Source organism: Natator depressus, chromosome 13 (assembly GCF_965152275.1).
Source record: "Natator depressus isolate rNatDep1 chromosome 13, rNatDep2.hap1, whole genome shotgun sequence".
Classification (NCBI taxonomy): Eukaryota; Metazoa; Chordata; order Testudines; family Cheloniidae; genus Natator; species Natator depressus.
In genome coordinates this window covers 26,153,476-26,171,831 of record NC_134246.1, presented here as the reverse complement: position 1 = coordinate 26,171,831, position 18,356 = coordinate 26,153,476, and the positions used below count along the sequence as shown (strand labels likewise).

General features: G+C 47.6%; 1 protein-coding gene across 1 annotated transcript in view; it reads left to right on the top strand.

The window, feature by feature from the left end:
- The window catches only part of MAP1LC3A (microtubule associated protein 1 light chain 3 alpha), a 31,321-nt gene extending 14,724 nt beyond the window's left edge, over nucleotides 1-16,597 (top strand). Inside the window, exons 2-4 of the mRNA XM_074969755.1 lie at nucleotides 893-948; nucleotides 13,487-13,593; nucleotides 15,427-16,597. Coding sequence (XP_074825856.1) covers nucleotides 893-948; nucleotides 13,487-13,593; nucleotides 15,427-15,589 — 326 coding nt within the window. The 3' untranslated portion in view covers nucleotides 15,590-16,597. The remainder of the gene's footprint in view (nucleotides 1-892; nucleotides 949-13,486; nucleotides 13,594-15,426) is intronic.
- The last annotated feature ends 1,759 nt before the right edge of the window (nucleotides 16,598-18,356 follow it).

The following is an 18,356-nucleotide window of genomic DNA, read 5'->3' as shown; positions in this document are numbered from 1 at the left end:
TGTTGCTTTCACTGGAATAAGAGCCACGCCTTGTGGGAAATCAGATTTTGAAGAGCACAGAACTGAAATGGAGAAGATGTTTGTGCAAAAATTTCCTCTCCTGCACCTCTTTCTCTCTCTGTTTTGTCCTGCTTCAGTAGTAAGATTGGGAGTGAATTCTCTCGTGGCCAACAGAAGGTGCTCGTAGCTGTAAATTGGTGATGGTGAGCCAAGTGGTTCTTGCCAAGAAGCATCATTTAGGATGCCAGATTGGGCTGTAAGTAGGCTGTGGCATCTAAAACCCTGCTAGCGGGTATCAAAGTTGAGGCCAGTTCTTCCTTTGGGGAAGCAACATGGGTGCGTAGATGGAATGTGGGCCTTGGAGCCAGGAAGTTGAGGGTCGAAACCTTCATAAATTAGGACCCAGAAGTTTGGGCTGTTGCCTGACTCGAAAAAGGACTCGGTGTTGGGTTCTCAGCACTCTTGGAAATCAGAGTGGTTGCTAGGTGTGGATTTAGGAGCCTGACTTTATATTCCTGCTCCTGAAAATCCAGGTGCCCTGTGGAGTATTTTAAATCACTTCACCTAGCTGTCTCATCCCATTGCATAAAATGGGATAATGCGTCCCCATCTCTCAGAGGTGTTCAGTATTGTAGAAAGTTTTGGAGCTATAAAGGGCTGTGGAAGTGCTAAGTGGTCTTCTGTACATTTGGAGCTTGTCTGTCTGCCTGTCTTATGGTTCCGTTTGTTTGACCCCAGTGTTAATAAATATTGCTTCCATTTCTGCTTCTGTCTGCAACACGTCCCTCTCTTTCGAGTTCAGCTCTTTGGATATTGTTTTGTTTTGGTCTGAAACACCCATCTGTGCTGGTTCAAACTCCCTTCTCAAAGCTTTGTTCTCTTTCCTTCCCAGCGGATCGTTCGAAAGAGGTGCAGCAGATCCGAGAGCAACATCCAAGCAAAATCCCGGTAAGTGCCCGACCTCCTCTTGTGTTTCGTGTTCAATTATTTTGACTGGATATCTGAGCAGAGCTGTCTCTTAGACAGTGCTGGGTAGGGCACAGCCCTTGCAGCCAGTAGCTAAGGTTATAATGATTTGGCCCCCAAAGCCAACGCTAAACTGTTTAAATGACTTTTCTCCCGTCTTTTTTGTGTACATGAGCTGCTCAGTGCTAGAGAACCTCATTGTGAACAGAACAAACCAATGGCCATTACTGTTTCTGCTTCCTGCACCAGCCTTACTAAGGGATCTGATCTACAAACTGTCTGAGAACAAGACTTTAAAATGCCCTGCTTGATTATTGCAGTAACTGACCCTTTAACCTGTCCTGGGTAATTTGGCCCCTCCTTTCAGCCTGATCAACTGAGGACAGGGGGAGGGTATCTTCTATTTAAATGAGTTTTGTCTGGATAATTCTTTGCATCCTCTGCCCCCCATCAATTGCATAATTGGACATAACATGGCCTAATAGAACATACAGATGACACCCAGGATTGAATGGCATCGAAGCGAAGTGCTGGCCAAAAACCTTGCTATTGACACACCAGAAGGTGTTCAAGAGCCTCTGTTGCTTTTTGACTGTCTAGACTTGTCCCTGTTAGATTATGTCCTGGCTTCCCACACGTTTCTTAGGATATTGTCAGCAATTGAAGGATTCATGTGCACTCTCACTCCCTCACTTCCTTTTCTCTCTGGCCTATCTGAACTTGTTCTAGCCCCACAGTGGACGTCCCCCCTCAGTGGGGAGGAATAGTCTCTGCTCAGGAGCTGCTTGCTTTTTGAACTCCACTAAAACATGCCCAGGACTGGCTTGAATTGGCATGCGTGATGCTGGGGCACGTGCCACATGAAAGTATAGGGTCTGCTTCTTGTCTGGTTGGCATCTGTCTTTGGACGGCCTCAGACTTGTGGTTCTGTCTCATCTGGGTTCAGTTCCCAGCTCAGACTCTTTATGTGACCTTAGGCACTGAATCGCTGTCTCAGTTGGGGATACTACTGCTTCCCTCCTCCCACACGTTGTCTGTCTTGTCTACTTGCATGGTAAGCTCTTTAAGGCAGGAACTGCTTCTTGTTCTGTGTGTCCCGTGCCTCCCGCCATGGGCAATTTCACCCCATTATTAATACAGGGATGGTACTTAGCTCATAGGTGTAGCACCTTACCCTCAAGGATCTCCAAGTCAAAGCACTTCACAAATGCTAATTTGTCCATCCTGCAAATAGGTAACTATCCGTTTTAAGTGTAGTGAGACAGATGTATAGGGAGGTTATGTGACTTGCCCAATGCTACAAAGTGGCAGAGCCAGGAATAGAGTCTGGGAAACCTTAATTGCCAATCTTGTGCTCTTGCCTTGAGTGAAAAAATCCATCTCTACAATTAGACAGAGTGCTTTGGGAGCCATGTTATTGTAATTTGTATTACACTATCAACTGAAATCCTCAGCTGAAATGAGGGTCTCAGTTTCAAGTGGACAGGAGTTACTTGACACAGCAGGAAATCGAAGTACGTTTGCCTCAGCAAAACTTTTTGCTATGGAAAGAATTAACAATATGATCCTCTGTGAAGAGGAGAGTTAAGTTTGTATTAGCATTGCTCCTGAAGGTCTAACCAAAACTAAAGCTAGGTAACACATCATGCAGATGGTTCCGATTTACCCTATCTAATGAAGTGCTTGTAGGTTACTGTGTGTTGTGTTTAGCCCTTGTAGAAGAAACCTTGGCATAGTGAGTGAACAGGCAGGGTGCTTGGGTCCCCCCCATCCACATTCAGTCCAAGATCTGGCTAAGACCCTTGTCACAAGTGGAGAGCACTATTTATTGAATGGTCTGCTTCCCCAGAGAAGCATTTGAGATGAGCAAGGAGGATCAAATCCACTACCCTGGGAAATTCTCCTACCTCTTCCCGTGACTGCTTTGAACCACATCCCTCTTGCTGGCGTAGTTAAGATGATGTGATTTTCACTATCTGATAGTTGCTATCCTTCTCTAATTCCCAATCTGAGATCTCTCTGGTGAAGTCACCTCGGTATTTCCTTTTGCTTTTTAACAGCACCTGAAGGAGATGGGGGAGCGTGTTTGATTTGTGGTTATACTCCTGGGAGGATTCTGCACCAAAAAATTAAAAACTCTGCAAATTTTATTTGTCAAAATAGTGCAATATAATCACACCAGTTTTAATTGTTTTGGTAAGTTATTTAAACTACAATACAGGAAAAAGTCACAATAACTGTTCAGCATTTCCTAAACATATGGAAGTTTAGTTACAAACATTTGGTAACTAATACCCTGCATTCCAGTTATAATCCTGGATTTTCATTTAAATTACATTACAGAACAGTGCCAAAAAAAAAGAAAAAGTAGAATGTCATTTTAAATTGCTCAGACTTTCAAACATAAGTCATACAGTTTTGCTAATCATTGTCCTGGACCTGGCTGGGTACTTTGGGAAGTGCTTGGTCCTGATTGTCCTGACATTTTATTGACTGCTTGGTAAATGTTTTATTTGCCTTCAGTCTTTTTTTTAAATGGGTTAGTAAAATAAATCCTGAGCTTAATCTAACCCATTGTGCCACTTTGGCACAGAAAAAAAGTGAGAAAGCACATAGATCTTCCTAGCTGATTCCCTTACTGTCATTTTTAAGGCTTTACATCATTCTGGCAATGTAGGGGCCTTAAAACTTTTACAGGTTTTATGCTCCTGGGGGAATAGACTGAGAATGGGAACAGTTAACTAACAATAGAAACATTAAAAATGTTACTGTGCAGGCAGGTTGCTACATTTCGGCCTCTGGAATGAGATCAATTAACCATCAACAGCAACGTTCACAAAATGTGGGGGTTATTTTACGAAAGCAATTTTCTTTAATTTAGAAACAAACAATTTTCAGTAACATACTAATATTTAATTAAGTGTGTTTTTGATTCTCAAGAAGTAAGACGTTACTAGGCAGGCAGGCTGCTATATTTCTGCCTCAGAGAATGATCAATTAGTTAGTAGGCAGGCTGCTACATTTCTGCCTCAGGGACAGAGCATTTCTTGTGCATAATAAATAGACCTCCCACCCTCCATGCCCGTCGAGCTGCAGTAGCAAGCAAGAGTCCCCCTCGCTTGTTGGCCAGCCCCACCCCCTGACAGTGATCAATGTCTCCCCCACAGGCATGCACGCCCAGCCCCTTTCCCCCACAGCGATTTGCCTGTCTTAGGCTGCTCCAGGCACTCTGGAACAGACGCGCTGACTGGGCTGCCAGGGAAGAGGCATGTATTCCCCCGGCAGCTTTATTTTGCATTTTTCTGTGTCCCCCCCGCAGAAAATATGTAGTACATATGAATTCTGTCAGGAGTAGTGCTTTCAGGAAAGGTATTTCTCTCCTCCACACAGGGACTTCCCTGTGAGATGGGGAGGATTTTAGGTGTGTATTTCACTTGCTCTGCATTGTCTGATTGACCCTACTTCCTAGTTTGCAGGCCTGAGTTTCAAAGAATGCATTTTAATCACGCAGTTAAGGGCAAAGACATTCTGAAATGTAGCTCTGCACAGATACTGAAGATCCCTTGGCACTTCTGATAAAAAGAGGCTTGAGCCAGGGTCTTTAGGCAATATTTTCCTTTCCCCTCACTCTTAATGTGTGTGCCAGTTGGCTGTCTTGGTCCTCCCCAGAGGACTCTTCAGGTCCACGACGAAAAATGCTAACTATGTGAATGTAAAGGATTTATGAATAAAGCAATAGAATTATTCTCAGAAATGCAGTTGGCATACTTAGTAAACTGAAAATAAATCCTAAATTGGCAATCCCAGTTAACTGTCTGACCACTGCTTATCAGATCTGCATGGAAAATGCAGAGTACAAAAGCATTTTGCATCCTTTGGACCTGGCAGTCTCTTATCTAGCTCCTGAAATATATCCTCCTTCAGTATGGAATACAATGACCTTTAAACAGGGTGCACCAGTGCTACACAACTGTTCCTAAAAGGGCAATTAACCCTTGGAACAGGGCTATGGTGGATTCTCTGGCAATTTTAAAATCAGATTGGATGTTTTGCTATAAGACCTTGCTCTAGTGAGACTGGAATCAATTCAGGGAGGCCTATGATATACAACAGTTCAAATGCAACCATCCATTCTGGCTTTATAATCTGTGGATGAAGCGTCCTATCGAAATTGCTGGCTGGAATTTAATTCTCTAAACAAAACTTGGCGGGACACTGAGGTTAGCACTTAAGGTGCTAGGGGATCTTTCTGGGCAATAAGCTGTCAGCATGTCAACTTTTCTCATCCAGGAGCTGGTACTAGCCGCACAGGGCTCTCAATCCACACTGGAGCACTAGTTCCTCAGACCTGTGGAGAAGAGTGCCCCCCCCTCCCGCCCCGAGTCACCAAACCCATTTCTTGCAGCTGCTTTTCTTTGGGCTCCTATCCAAATTCCAATAAGAAAACTCTATAGCCATGCATCTCTTCATGGCTGAGCCCCAGTTCCATCTCTGACTGTGCTTCCAGGCTGCTTATCTGTCCAAACTCTACTGCCAACACAAAACATACTTCAACACTTCTACTGATTGGGTAGAATCTTCTTCTTCTGGTCTCCTCCAATGCTTTCCACATCAGGCTGCTCACTTACCTGTCTTTCCTGTCCTTCTGGTTTTCCGTACCCCCAGCGCCATCGCTCCTTGCTGAACTGGCCATGGTTGCCGGCTTCCAAACATATGACCACGTGGAATTCTCTTGTGTAAATTCCCTGCAGTCTCATGGAGTCATGGCATGAAAGTAATCAGTGGCGGTTGACTTGAGTCCATCTCCCCTCCCTCCAGCTCCCCTGTGCACAGCTGGGTTCTAGTAACTGATTTATGGCATAGTGTAGGGTGCTAATGGGATAGGATATCTTTCCTGCTGTTTCCAGAGAAACGTGAGCTGGTCACATGCTGCTTTCTCAGAAACAGCACAGAGAGCCCTTGTGGTTAGTGAACTCCAAAGACGCATTAATGCGTTTTAACAAAGTACTTCCCGTTCACCGTTCAACTTTATCTGCGTGGCTCTTAGTGCAGTATGCAGGGAAATGACTAGCAAAGCTAAAAGTTGCTCTTGTTGTTTTTGAGGGGTGCTTAACATCAATTGTTCAAGTTTTTTTTTAATGCCTGTAGTCACATCACTCTGGGCTGTGATCTTGTCACATCTCAAAAGCAAAGCATACTAAGGTCATTGGTTAGATGGGAAACCCAAGGAAATCCTGGATTTCTAAGCGGCTACCATCCTACTGGGTTCCTGCCCCAGTTTGGTATTAGGCAGTGCTTTTGTTGGGAAGTGCCAGTTCAGATGTAAGACAGAGCTCCTGTTCACACTGAGCCTGATTTTTAACTAGGCCTCAGCCCTTCTGCTATTGCACATGCTTTTTGTGTGCTTGCAAATAGATTCAGGTGCACTTATGTCATCCGGTTTCTAAATGGGAGTGATTGTGGGCCCAGTTGATTCCAATTTTTCACCTGCATTTAATTGTGGATACAAAATTGCTCCAGTAATGTTGGAGGGGGTCTCTGAAAATTTAGGCATGTATCGATAATACTGCATCAACGCTATTGTAAGGTAGTGTTTGGGACCATTTAACTGATGATTCCTTGTGCCGAGTCCTTTTTGCACTGCAGTGAACCTGGTACTTGAGCTTTGTGAGGTTGTGACTTCCTTGGGGGAGTACAACAGGCTTGTTTTCTGTCCAGCCTGAGCAGTAGATGGCTTCTAAGGAGTTGGCCAAGCTACTCTCCCTCTGCCCCAATTCATTGTTTTTCTCCATAGGCTCTTCCCTTGGGTCTGAGTCCATGCTCTTTAGGCAGCCACTCCAGATTCCAAGCCTGTTCATAGGAGGCTTGTGCGGCTTAAAATACCTTCTGAGCGAGCTGCTGTATTCCGCTCAGCATGCAAGTCTGTGGCTACAGTAGGAAACCTGCCTCCCAAAGGAATGTGATGTATATGCCCTGCATAATACACTGTCTTCATAAAATGTATTTATGTGCTTCTGAGGGGTGCTCAGAGACTTGGGGGAAAAGGGCAATATCTGAACTGGAGTAGAGTGAAATAGGATGTTTACCCCTCTTCAGTACAGAGTGGGCTGGGACAAACCACCGTTAGAACAGAGAGGCCAAGGATTGGATGGGCCATGAAAATATTGGGTTTGTTTAGTCTGGAAAAGAAAAGGCTGAAAGGGGACATAAGTTTTCAAGTACATAAAAGGTTGTTACAAGGAGGAGGGAGAAAAATCGTTGTTCTTAACCTCTGAGGATAGGACAAGAAGCAATGGGCTTAAATTGCAGCCAGGGAGGTTTAGGTTGGACATTAGGAAAAACTTCCTAACTGTTGCGGGGGGGGGGGGGGGGGGTTAAGCACTGGAATAAATTGCCTAGCGTGGTTGTGGAATCTCCATCACTGGAGATTTTTAAGAGCAGGTTAGACAAACATCTGTCAAGGATGGTCCTGCCATGAGTGCAGTGGACTGGACTAGATGACCTCTCAAGGTCCCTTTCAGTCCTATGATTCTATGAAGATGGCAATATCCCCTCTTGCCCCCATAGGCTGTCCCCCCAAAACCAGGGCGAGGAGGTGTGAGGCTGCACGTGCTATTTGTAGTGTTGGCTCAGGGCTCTGCCCTTCAAGGGCTCTGTTCAGGGCCTTTCACCTGCACTTATTTCCCATTATTTCTAAGGTAACACCCCGATGCCTTGATTAGGATCTGGGCTGCTTTGTGCTAAGCACTATACAGAGTAGACACTGAGAAGCGTGAAATCTAAGATGATGAGCAACGTGCAAAAGGAGGAGGGAGGCACTTTTATATGTGTCTTTTGTGGTCCTTTTAGGGTGTAAACTTTGGTTTTATAATTCCATCCATAGCTGATAAGGCATGTTCCAGTCGCCTCCCTTGAAACAAAATCCCTAGAAGTTGTTGCTTGTCATGTAAAACGACAGACCATAAGCTGGAGGCACTAACCAGCTGCTGCCCCAGCAGCCAGGCATCTTTCTCAGACTGGTGTCATTGTAATCGAGATGCCAGTCTGTATCAGATACAGTGGCTGATAATTAGAGATGTCTGACTCCATTCCTGTTAGACATGATTGAGAAACAAGCCACAGCCAGATGAATGGACCATGTCCCTAAAGAAAAGTAGTGCAGGCACTAGAGAGTGCAGAGTTGTGCTATTGTTCTCTGGTCTGTAGTCCTAGCATATGAATTACCTATGCCTGCAGGATCTGCTGCTGTTTGCATCTATTTGAATCCCAGACAATAACTAGAGCAGCATCCATACATGCAGATCCTCTTATTTTGCCACTTTCTAATCGCTTCTTCCCTGCAGCCAAAGAACTTGGCTGTCAAAGTGAAGTGCAGATGGAAAGGAAGGGAGGGAGGGAGCAGCCATAAAAAAGGGACCATTCTTTAGAGGCCCCCCCCTTTGCAATTCCAAGATCCTCCCTAAATTCTCTATTAGTTTGTCACAGAAAATCAGCCCATCACAAAATCTTGTAACCTCAAGGGGACCCCAGGCCTGTCTCATGTAAGGGTCAGTGCTGTCATCAGACCTTGTAATAGAGCAGTCCTCTGCTAGATTCAGCATTCTGTTCAGCACCATAGTTCTGCCCCTCTATCCATCATGGAGAGGCTCTGTGACGAGGGTGGAAATAGATTGACTGGGCTCAGGGTCCATGTGGGAGGTTAGAGCCTGTGACATGCCTGGTGAATAGTCAGTGATTGTCTCGTGACCTATAACTTCACTCCCTTGGACACACTGATCTGCGGAATGTTTTCAAAGGCACAGAGGGCAGTCGGGCATGCAACTTCCTCTGGAAGCCTCTGAAAATCATCTCTGTTGTCTGTTATTCAGATGCAAGCTCAGTCCACCCAGTGTGTGTCTGAGTGGAAGGTGGTGATGAAGTTCCAGTTGACTTGCTAGAGGGTTGGAGGAGGCCTGGCTGGCCAAGATGCTAGGTAGAAGTTACCAGCCTGTTTGTAGTATTATAGTTTCATAATGAATTTGAGATGAGCCAGTTTTAGTGAGAACGGGGAGCAGTGCACCCGGTGGGACCCGAATGCATCCCGCAATCATGCATGTGTCCTGTTCACCTGAGTGTTGGTGGAGCAGGGGCTCTCAACTTTTTGCATATTGGGATCTGCCTAGCACCCTCCTCCCACTCCAGACCACATCTATCTGGGGTCTGGCCAAGACCACCTCATCCTTTAGCAAGCTCAGATGGGCAGGGTGGTTCTGACACCTTTCTGCACCTGCAGGTTCAGGACCCCAGTCTAGAGTAACGGCAGGGTACGTGACGAACAGGCACAGGGTGAGAGAATGCCTTGATCTGGAGGCTGTGCTGTCCTCTTGCCCAGGTATGGTACAGCTGGAAAAGTCCAGCCAGGATCTAAAGGCTCAGACAAGTCCAGAAGCATAGAGAGTTCCAGACTCTACTGCCAGCCATGTCTTCCATAGAGATGAGCTTGCGTGGGCTGTGCTGTGTGGGGGATTGGAGCCAGGATTGTCTTTTTGTTTTGTGTTTGTACAGTGCCTAACACACAGGGTCCTGATTCAGATCAGCACTCTTGCATGCTACAATAATGCAGATAACTAATAATCCTCCCACAGGCAGATAAGAACGGACGGACGGCCATATTGGATCAGACCAATGGTCCATCTAGCCCAGTATCCTGTCTCTGGCAGTGATTGGTGATGGATGCTTCAGAGGGAATGAACAGATCAAGGCAATTACTGAGTGATCTATCCCGTTGTCCAGTCCCAGTTTCTGGCAATCAGAGGCTTAGGGACACTCAGAGCATGGGGTTGCGTTAAGTGAGGTGAACAGGAGCATTCCTGTGCACAGCGGTGTTGGGAAAGCTGCAATAAAGCTGTGGATTAAGCTAAAAAGAGGGAAGCTTCAATCCCAGCTGAATGACTTCTCGGCCCTTGCTGGGGAGAAGTGAGTCGGACTCCACTCTAGATTATCCAAAGTCCATCCTCTCCCTCTCGACCGGCCGTTCTGACTGACTGGTTTCGAGACTGTAATGCCCTGCACCCTCGTAGGACACTACAGCTGGCTGTCAGTAGGCATTATCTGAAAGATGCACACTGCTCTTTTGTAACCTTTCCTCACAAAGCCCCTTAGCTGTTGCTACTGTCTGAATCCCTTCAAACTAAGGGGCACTCCTGAGCTGGGGTGAGTAGTCCTAGCTCCACTGACTTACACAGAGCTGTGACAATCTAGAACATAGTGAATTCCCTGGAGACTTGTCTTGCATGTCATGACCAGGAAGTCCTAGAATCCCACCAGTCAGGGATGGGAAAGACCCCATTCGCTTCTCATGTCTCTCACTCCAGGCCCGGATTTATTCCCTGGTGCAATGACTTGAGTGACAGGGATTCCTTCCATGATGGCCTTTGGGGGATTATTCCCCAGTTGAGTAAATCTCTTTCATGGCAAGTGTTCCCTGCTAATCTGCTTTTTGCTCCATTTTCATCCCCTCTTGCTCCTAATTACATTTGAACTCCCCCAGGTTTTTGTACCATACATGTTGCTAGGGGGGTGTCTGAGTGCCTTTCTCTCCTGTATCAGCAAGGACAGCACGGGAAGCATGTCAGCGAGGCCCAGCCAGTGGGAGGGGGGAGCAGAGACCCTTTCTCAGCTTGCTGGATCTTGATCAGAGGTTCCAGGGAGTTTGTCTGCTTCCCTCTTCACCACATGTTAAGCTCAGCCAAAACCACCCTTCTGAACAGACTGAGAACAGTCACTTCTGCTGCACTAGTGTGACTCTGTCCCTGTGCAGCTGTTATCTGCCTGTTTCCCTATACTGCTGACCCAATGACAAGAATGATGAAAGAGGGACCAGACCCTTGTGCTCCCCAAACATGGAGTGAGAGCTGATCCCTTTCATGAGCTAAAGGAACAAATGGCAAGGGGGTCAAACAGTCTTCTGTAAGATGAAACAAGTTAGTGTCTTTCGTTAGTCTTTCTGGATTGATGTTCGTATTGAGCTAGTGCCATGTTGTCCTTGCATATTGCAGAATTACACAGATCGTGCAACAAGGGGTAGTAACTGTAAATGTTTTATTTCAGATTATTATAATGGGTGGCTTTACAAAAGCAGAATATAGTGTATGAATTAAAGTGCGTGTATCCTGGAGGGTGGGGGCAGAATTAAGGTGGTTGAAATTCTAAAGTGAATGTTAACGTATCAGTGTTGTTAACTGAGAGTCTGGAGCTGTAGTGGTAATGGAATATTTATTTAAGTTACCTTGACTGGCTACAGCCATACTTCTTAAGGCCTAGGGTATTTGAATTATAAAGTTCTTGTTATGTGTTGTACAAGGGTCATATGTAGCGTAGCAATCTCTGTTGTCAGCTAACCTGTATAATAATTAAAACCCCTTTGTTAAACATTTGACTGTAACTTGCAGTAAGTTTTAAAAAATAAACAATAATATTAAAGGGACAAGGTAGGTGAGGTAATATCTTTTATTGGAACAACTTCTGTTGATGAGAGACAAGCTTTCGAGCTACACAGAGCTCTTCAGGTCTGGGAAATGTACTCAGTGTTGCAGCTAAATACAAACTGGAACACATAGTTTAGAATAAGCAGTTAACACATTTCAAGGGATCACTCAAAGGTAAGTGGCCAGTTAACATCCCTCTGGGTGTGTGGGGGGGGGGGGGAAGGGGAGGGAGATGTCAGTGAGTTATAGATGGTTGTAATAAGCCATAAATCCAGTGTCTCTATTCAGTCCATGAGTTTTAGCATCTAGCAAAATTAAGCTTTCAAGCCTGGGAGCTTAAATTCATTTCTCTCACCAACAGAAGTTGGTCCAATAAAAGATACTGCCTCCCCTACCTTGTGTGTCTAATATCCTGGGACCAACACTGCATGTAATAAAATTAATGGCGATCAAACCAAACAAGTTTGGGCTAGATGAGAACTTTTCCAAAGTCGGGGTCTGTTGCATCCTGAGGGCTTGATAGGTTTGGACTCCTGTCTCAGTCATGCTATTATGAAGTAATTTCCTATCATGCAAAGGGAGTGGTTACTGAATGAACAAGCACTCTGCAAAACTGTCGTTGGGTTTTTGTGGAGGAATCTCTGCTAGGCAGCATGTTCTGTTTGTTGCATTTGTAATTAGCCAGAGGAATCTACCCCTAAACATTCATGACAACTTTTGTGGAGAACAAGAGTCTTCAGTTAAATTCAAAACTAATTTTTACTGCACAAATTATAAACATCTCATAAGAGATTTATAGCAGTAAGTAAAAACCGTGCTGTGGACACAACCCTAAGTAAGTTCTCCTGCACCCTCTAAGTCTAGCCTTTCCCCCTGTGGCATGTCCCAGGAGCTTCAGAAGTGTCTCTTCAGAGCCCTCCTTGACACTATTTTGTGTGGCCCCAGTGGCCCAATGGATAAAGCATTGGCCTCCTAAGCCAGAGATTGTTGGTTTAAGTCCCATGTGGGGTGAACAGCTACTTTCTTTCTCTTTATTGCCACTCTGGGATGTGCAAAACAAAGTAACCTCATCAGGGAGTCAGGAAACTGATAGCAGGGATCAGACCAGAAAATAACGGGGTAGTACTTGATCTCTGCCTAAATCCCAGGCCCTGCCCTCAGGCCCAGAGTAGCTGGGTATTCTGCTAAAACAGTCAGTGAGATAGTTGTGTGGTGACATGTAGTCATTAGTAGCTTTCAGTATCAACCACACCCCATTTGTATAACTAGGGTAGCCAATGTCTGGTGTGCAGCTGTTTTTCCAGGCTATTTGCAGAGTCAGGAAAACAGCACTGCATTGCTTCACATTAGGGAGGGTTCCTTCACAGCCCTGTGAGCTAAAATCTTGCCTAACAGAAGCTCAGATTCTTCAGAAACTCTGGATCCTCCTTGAGCCGAGTGCTGGTTGCCCTAGAGCCAGTTCAGTCCAGTCCAGCCCAGCCTGGGCTGCAGCGTGCTCTTTAGGGGAGAGATTTTTGTCTGAGCGTGATGGTAGACGGTCATCAGTCCATTGCATGGTTTGTATGCAGTGGGAAGGGCATGCCACAGATTCCCTGTAACTGGATTGTGTGATAAGAGACTAATAAGTCTCTAAACTGGGGGGCGTGTCCAGCTCTGTGCCTGGTGTGCCTTTTCTGCATATCTTTGATTTCTAAGCTCTCTTCCATCTACAGAACAGACAGCTGGTTGTCTTCATTCCAGTGCACACTCGGCTGGGAGCCCCACCACACGCTCTCATGGCAACTTTACATTTGCTCTTTCTTGGTATTGATCTAAAATAAGTCATTCATTGGAGGGGCGCTGGGGGGAGATTCTCAGTACCGTGGGGCTCAGGGATAAAACGTTCAGGAGGGAAACATGCTGAAAAACTTCGTTGTTGCTGGAGGAGCTGCTGCTCTTCTCCGGCTTTCAGAGGGTTAATGCAGGCACTTACCTTCATGGAGATGGTGGCACCCGTTATAGTGGCCTTTTGGCAGCCGCAGGTTGGGCCTGACTCTGCCCTTTTCTCTCACCAGGTCATCATTGAAAGATACAAGGGGGAAAAGCAGCTGCCTGTGCTGGATAAGACCAAATTTCTAGTCCCCGACCATGTCAATATGAGTGAATTGGTAAAAATTATCCGGTAAGTGAAACAGCCCAAAGTGAATGTGCCATGAACCCTCCTGTCCCGCCTTGGCTGTGTGACCTGCGCAGGATGGGGCGGCCATGCTGGGTGGGGAAAACGGGTACTGGCCAGTGATGTTGGGGAAGGGAGCAATGGACAAGCTGCCTGGCTGTCACTAAGTGGTGGATGGATTCTAGGGCCTGGGAGGGGTTCAGAACCGAGGCCCTGCAGCCATCTCCTTACAAAAGGAAGCAATGTGTCTGCTGCCTGGTGTGATGGGCTCAGGCTATATTAAAGCACCAGCATCCTCCTCCCTCCATCCCCATCCTCCTGCTATGGGTGCCTGTGCTGAGCTTCCAATAGCTGAGCTAGGAGCAAAGCCACCTCCTCCTCTCCAATTCCTTGCCCTTTGCCATGCACTGGGAGGCCAGAGTGTGATAGTCCTCGTCCTTCTGGCTGGCAAGAGACGGGTTCTTGGGAGGGCAGCATGGGGTGGGAGAGCCTTATTCTGCAGCATGCCCTGCATTGATGGCACATGAGTTGGCTCCCTGGTAACAGAGGTGGGAGCAGAAAGGGAGGGCTGTGCCCCAGGCCACAGAGCGGGTTGATTTCCAAGCCAGGATTGGAGCTCGGGAGTTGCCGACTCCCCTTCCAGCGCTCAGATCCCTTGATGCTGCCTTGCTTGGAAAGCCCGTTCAGTGAGCGTAGCTCTGAGGCCATAAGCATTGTGTGAGGATGCTGCTAGTCTCGTGGAGTTGCTCAGGGGCAGGGGTGCAATGGGAGAGGGTGCAGCAGGCTGGGATGGAGAGTCTTTCAGGAGGCAGTAAGGGCTGGCACCACAAAAGGACTTAGGCACCTAAGTTCCACTTTAGTGGGCAGGGAGTGCTCTGACCACCAGCTCAGCCTTGCTCTCTCTGGCCCAGGAATTGTATCCGCGGTGGAACAGCTTCAACACGGGGCCAAAGAGAGAGTGAGCAGGAGAGTGACTGTCTAGTCTGGTGGTTAGAGCCCTCACCTGGGAAGTGGGAGATCCAGGATCCACTTCCCCTGCTCCAGTGATTCTTTTCATGATCCACCATGGAGCGATTGAGGGAGTCCACATCACAGTAGCCCAGGTGGCAGATCCCGCTTCAAATCCTTCCTGCCCTCCGGTTGAGGGGAGACTTGAACCAGACCTCTCCCACGGGCCAGGTCTGTGCCTGAATCACTGGGCTGAAAGGGAGGTGTTCCTTTCAGAGCAGGGCGGGACACCCCCTTGATTTGGCATCTCCCATTGGCTAGCTGAGGTGAGGCACCCTGTTGCTCCCCTTTAGTCGTACTGGGAGGCCGGGCGCCCGGCTCAGACTTCGGGGATCCTTTGTGAATCCTGCCCTAAATACTGCATTACCAGGAGCCCTGGGAACACGAGGGGGCTGAGCGCGATGGCTCAAACCTGGAGAGAGCTCGGCCTGAGAGGTCAGCTGGTGCCTTCCTGCCCCATGCCCTACCAGAAGCTGTGGTGCTTGGGGGACCATGGCAGAAGGGGTCCCGAGGTCCTCAGTTGCACCAGCACCAGAGCAGCTCAGCCCTTCCCCCCCAGAAGCACGGGGAGGGCCATGTATCTGAGCAAGAGCCTTGGTAGAAGGTGGCCCTGGCTGGGCAAGCTGGAATGGGCCCAGCTTAGTGGGAAAAGGTTCCCTTCCCACAAGGACAGTTCTGGGTCACACCAGGAAGGCTGAGTGCCCGGGCCTGGCCTTGTTGAACAGATGGGGGCCTCCAGCCCACCAGCTCCCCTGGGAGGTCGCTGCTCCGCTGCCTTCCCTGCCATTCCTCGTTTGGTCTAACCACCCCTCCCTTGTCTGTCGCCCTCAGGCGCCGCCTGCAGCTGAACCCTACCCAAGCCTTCTTCCTGCTGGTGAACCAGCACAGCATGGTGAGTGTCTCCACCCCCATCTCGGAGATCTATGAGCAGGAGAAGGACGAGGACGGTTTCCTCTACATGGTCTATGCCTCGCAGGAGACCTTCGGCTACTGAGACAGATGTACAGCACGCGGGGACAAACTGAAACTGTTGCACACGGCCCCCACCCCCTCACCCTGGGAAGATGACGTGGCCAGAGGCTCACGGCGCAGGAACTGTGCAGACACCCCTCTCCCCGCCCCCATCAACTTCACCCCTGTAAAGGCACAGACAAAGCTAGTGCAGTGTGTTTTGACTCATGCCTCCCCTCCCTTTGTGTAGTTTGGCCCCATCCCCCTGCCCCATGTACAGCACTAGTCCCTCACCTCCCTATCCCACCTCCTCCTCAGCAGGAACTTCAGCTGCTCTCACTGTGCTGTGTGTGTGTAATTGTTCTTAGTCTAATGCCAAATCAGCTGGGGCTGGTGATGGGGAGTCGAAGGAGGGGGCCCATCTCCTTGACCTGTAGTGCGGGAAGGGGCTTGTCCTCTGAAAATCTAATAAAGGACAGGAAGTCTGCAAAAAAACAAGCCAACAAACAAACAAAATCATTGCTCTTGAGTTTTGATTGATTTTAATTACACGCATATCAAATTCTTGGTGCTACCGAGTAGGTGTAGGCGTCTGTAGGACTGTGGATAATGTATATGTTAGATTTATTTTATTATTGTTTTTTATTTTTTAACCGGGGGGTGGGAGGGAATAATTTGCCTGTATTCTGTTGATAAATAAACTGAGCTTCTTTGCACTTTAAAATGTAGCAGAGTGGAGTTAGCCTAATTTATACAGCTCTGACACATACAGCACTGCTTCTCTGGCAACTTTTGGACCTTGATTTCCTTTGTTCTTCTTTGAATTGTTTAAAAAAAAAAAAAAAAAACACCTTCCCCTTCCCCCTCTCTCCATTGCATGGGGTGTATTGGTCCCGTTGTGGCAGAGACCCTTTACTTGAGGAATGTACTGATTTACATTTTTTCCTTTTTTCATGTACTCTACCAAAAGAAATGTATATGAAAAAACCCCACCCAGTTAAAGCGATACAAAAGTCTATATACATATACATACAAATAAATATGAATTCGAGTTGTGTCTTGCAGGAATGTTCTTTTCCCATCTCATTCATTTTCACTGTGAGCATCCCCCAGCAGTTGGGGAGGGGAAGATCCAAAGCCCGTGGTGATAGCTGAGCCATGCCAGCTGCAACTGGGTTTAAAAAAGGCCTGTGTGGTCAAGGGCGGCAGTGTTGCCTAGGGGACAGAACGCAGCGCTGGCACTCAAGAGACCTGGATTCTATTCCTGGCTCTGCCACTGGCATGCTGGATGACCTTGGACCAGACACTTCACCGGCTTGTGCCTCTGTTTCCCCATATGTAAAATGGGATAATGATCCTGCCCTACTTTGTAAAGCGCCGACATCTATTGCTGAAAAGTGCTCTGTAAACACTAGGGATTACATATTTCTCCTGTGCTCAGTTCTAGGGAGTCCACTCCTGAACCAAGCCATTAAGCTGCATTGGCATCTGCAGACCAGAGAAGGCCCGTGTGCAGTGGGGGAGGGAAATGAGGCTGCTCGCTTGCTAACTCATACCTTGTTTAAACCCGCTGGCAGATTCATGTAGGATCCCTGCTAATGGCCTGACTTCGTCTACAACAAAGGGGACTGATTCTTCTCTCCCACTGGTCTCAGGCAGAAGTAACCCCCCTGAATTCACTGGAGTTACCCTAGTGCCAGAGGAAGATTGGGCCTAGGGGAGGAAGCCATTAGAATCCCCCACTTTTCTCCCAGGCAGGATTGGTCCTTGTTCATATTCTTGTGTTCAATCACGTGCTAGTTTTAGATGGGTCCCCCAAGCCAAGGGGTTTGCTTCCCTTGGGCAGCAGTTTCAGGTCGTGCTGCAGCTCACTGCTCAGAATCCTCGCTTAATGCTGAGCCTAACTTATCCCCCTTTTTTAAAAAATCTTCATCCCACCCCTGCTACTCCTCCCACTCCCAGGTCTGTGCTTGGACAAGTTACCAGGTGTCTCCTCACTCCAAGTCAATAGGGAAGCTAAGGGCCAGGGAGAAGCTGGGGTAAGAATCTCCCATCCCTGGGGGGCTGAAATTCCTCTGAAGATGCTTTCCCTTGGTGCCATTCAGTCGCTTTGGTGTAAGCTGCTGGCTAGTGGGTGTTTGGTATGTTTTGAAGCCTTGCTCAGTCCTGGCTTCTGGAACAGCGAAGGCGCTTTATTCACGGCTCTTCCTTCAGAGCAGCTGTAAGGAGGATCGGGGGTGGAGGGGATCACACTGCTTTACTGGAGCTGTTCCCCCAACCTTTAATTTCTGGTCCCCTTTCCTGTGACTAATGCCTGCCTTCCGTTGCTGCTGCTCCTACCTTCCATTGCAATGGCAGAGTAAAACCAACCCGCGTCTTGTTCCTTTCACTGCTGGCTACAGCATTGCCTCAGTGCACTAAGTGGCGTTTTGTCCTAAAGCTCCAGGAGTCATATGATTATGTGAGAATCTCAATGGAAAATCAAAGTGTGTTTCTAGCCCTTGGGGCAATGGAGAAAAACTTCAGGGGGCGGGGGGGAGATGTGAGTTAGGCCCAAAGCAGAAGGCCAAGAACAGATGTGAGGTTCTGTCTGGCTTAGAAATCATGAGATTTTAAAGAACAATCTCATGCTCATTCAGTGCTCAGGCCTGGCAACATTCACCTGGGGTCCTGCATGGTGGCATAGAGTGGCTGGGTGAGGGGGTGACTCTTACAATTGCACTGTGCTGTTAAGGGAAGCCCTGAGCAGGAGCAGCTGCCTTGTATCGGGGTTGTAGTTTGAAAGGTTTCCTCACAACCACGTGGGCTAG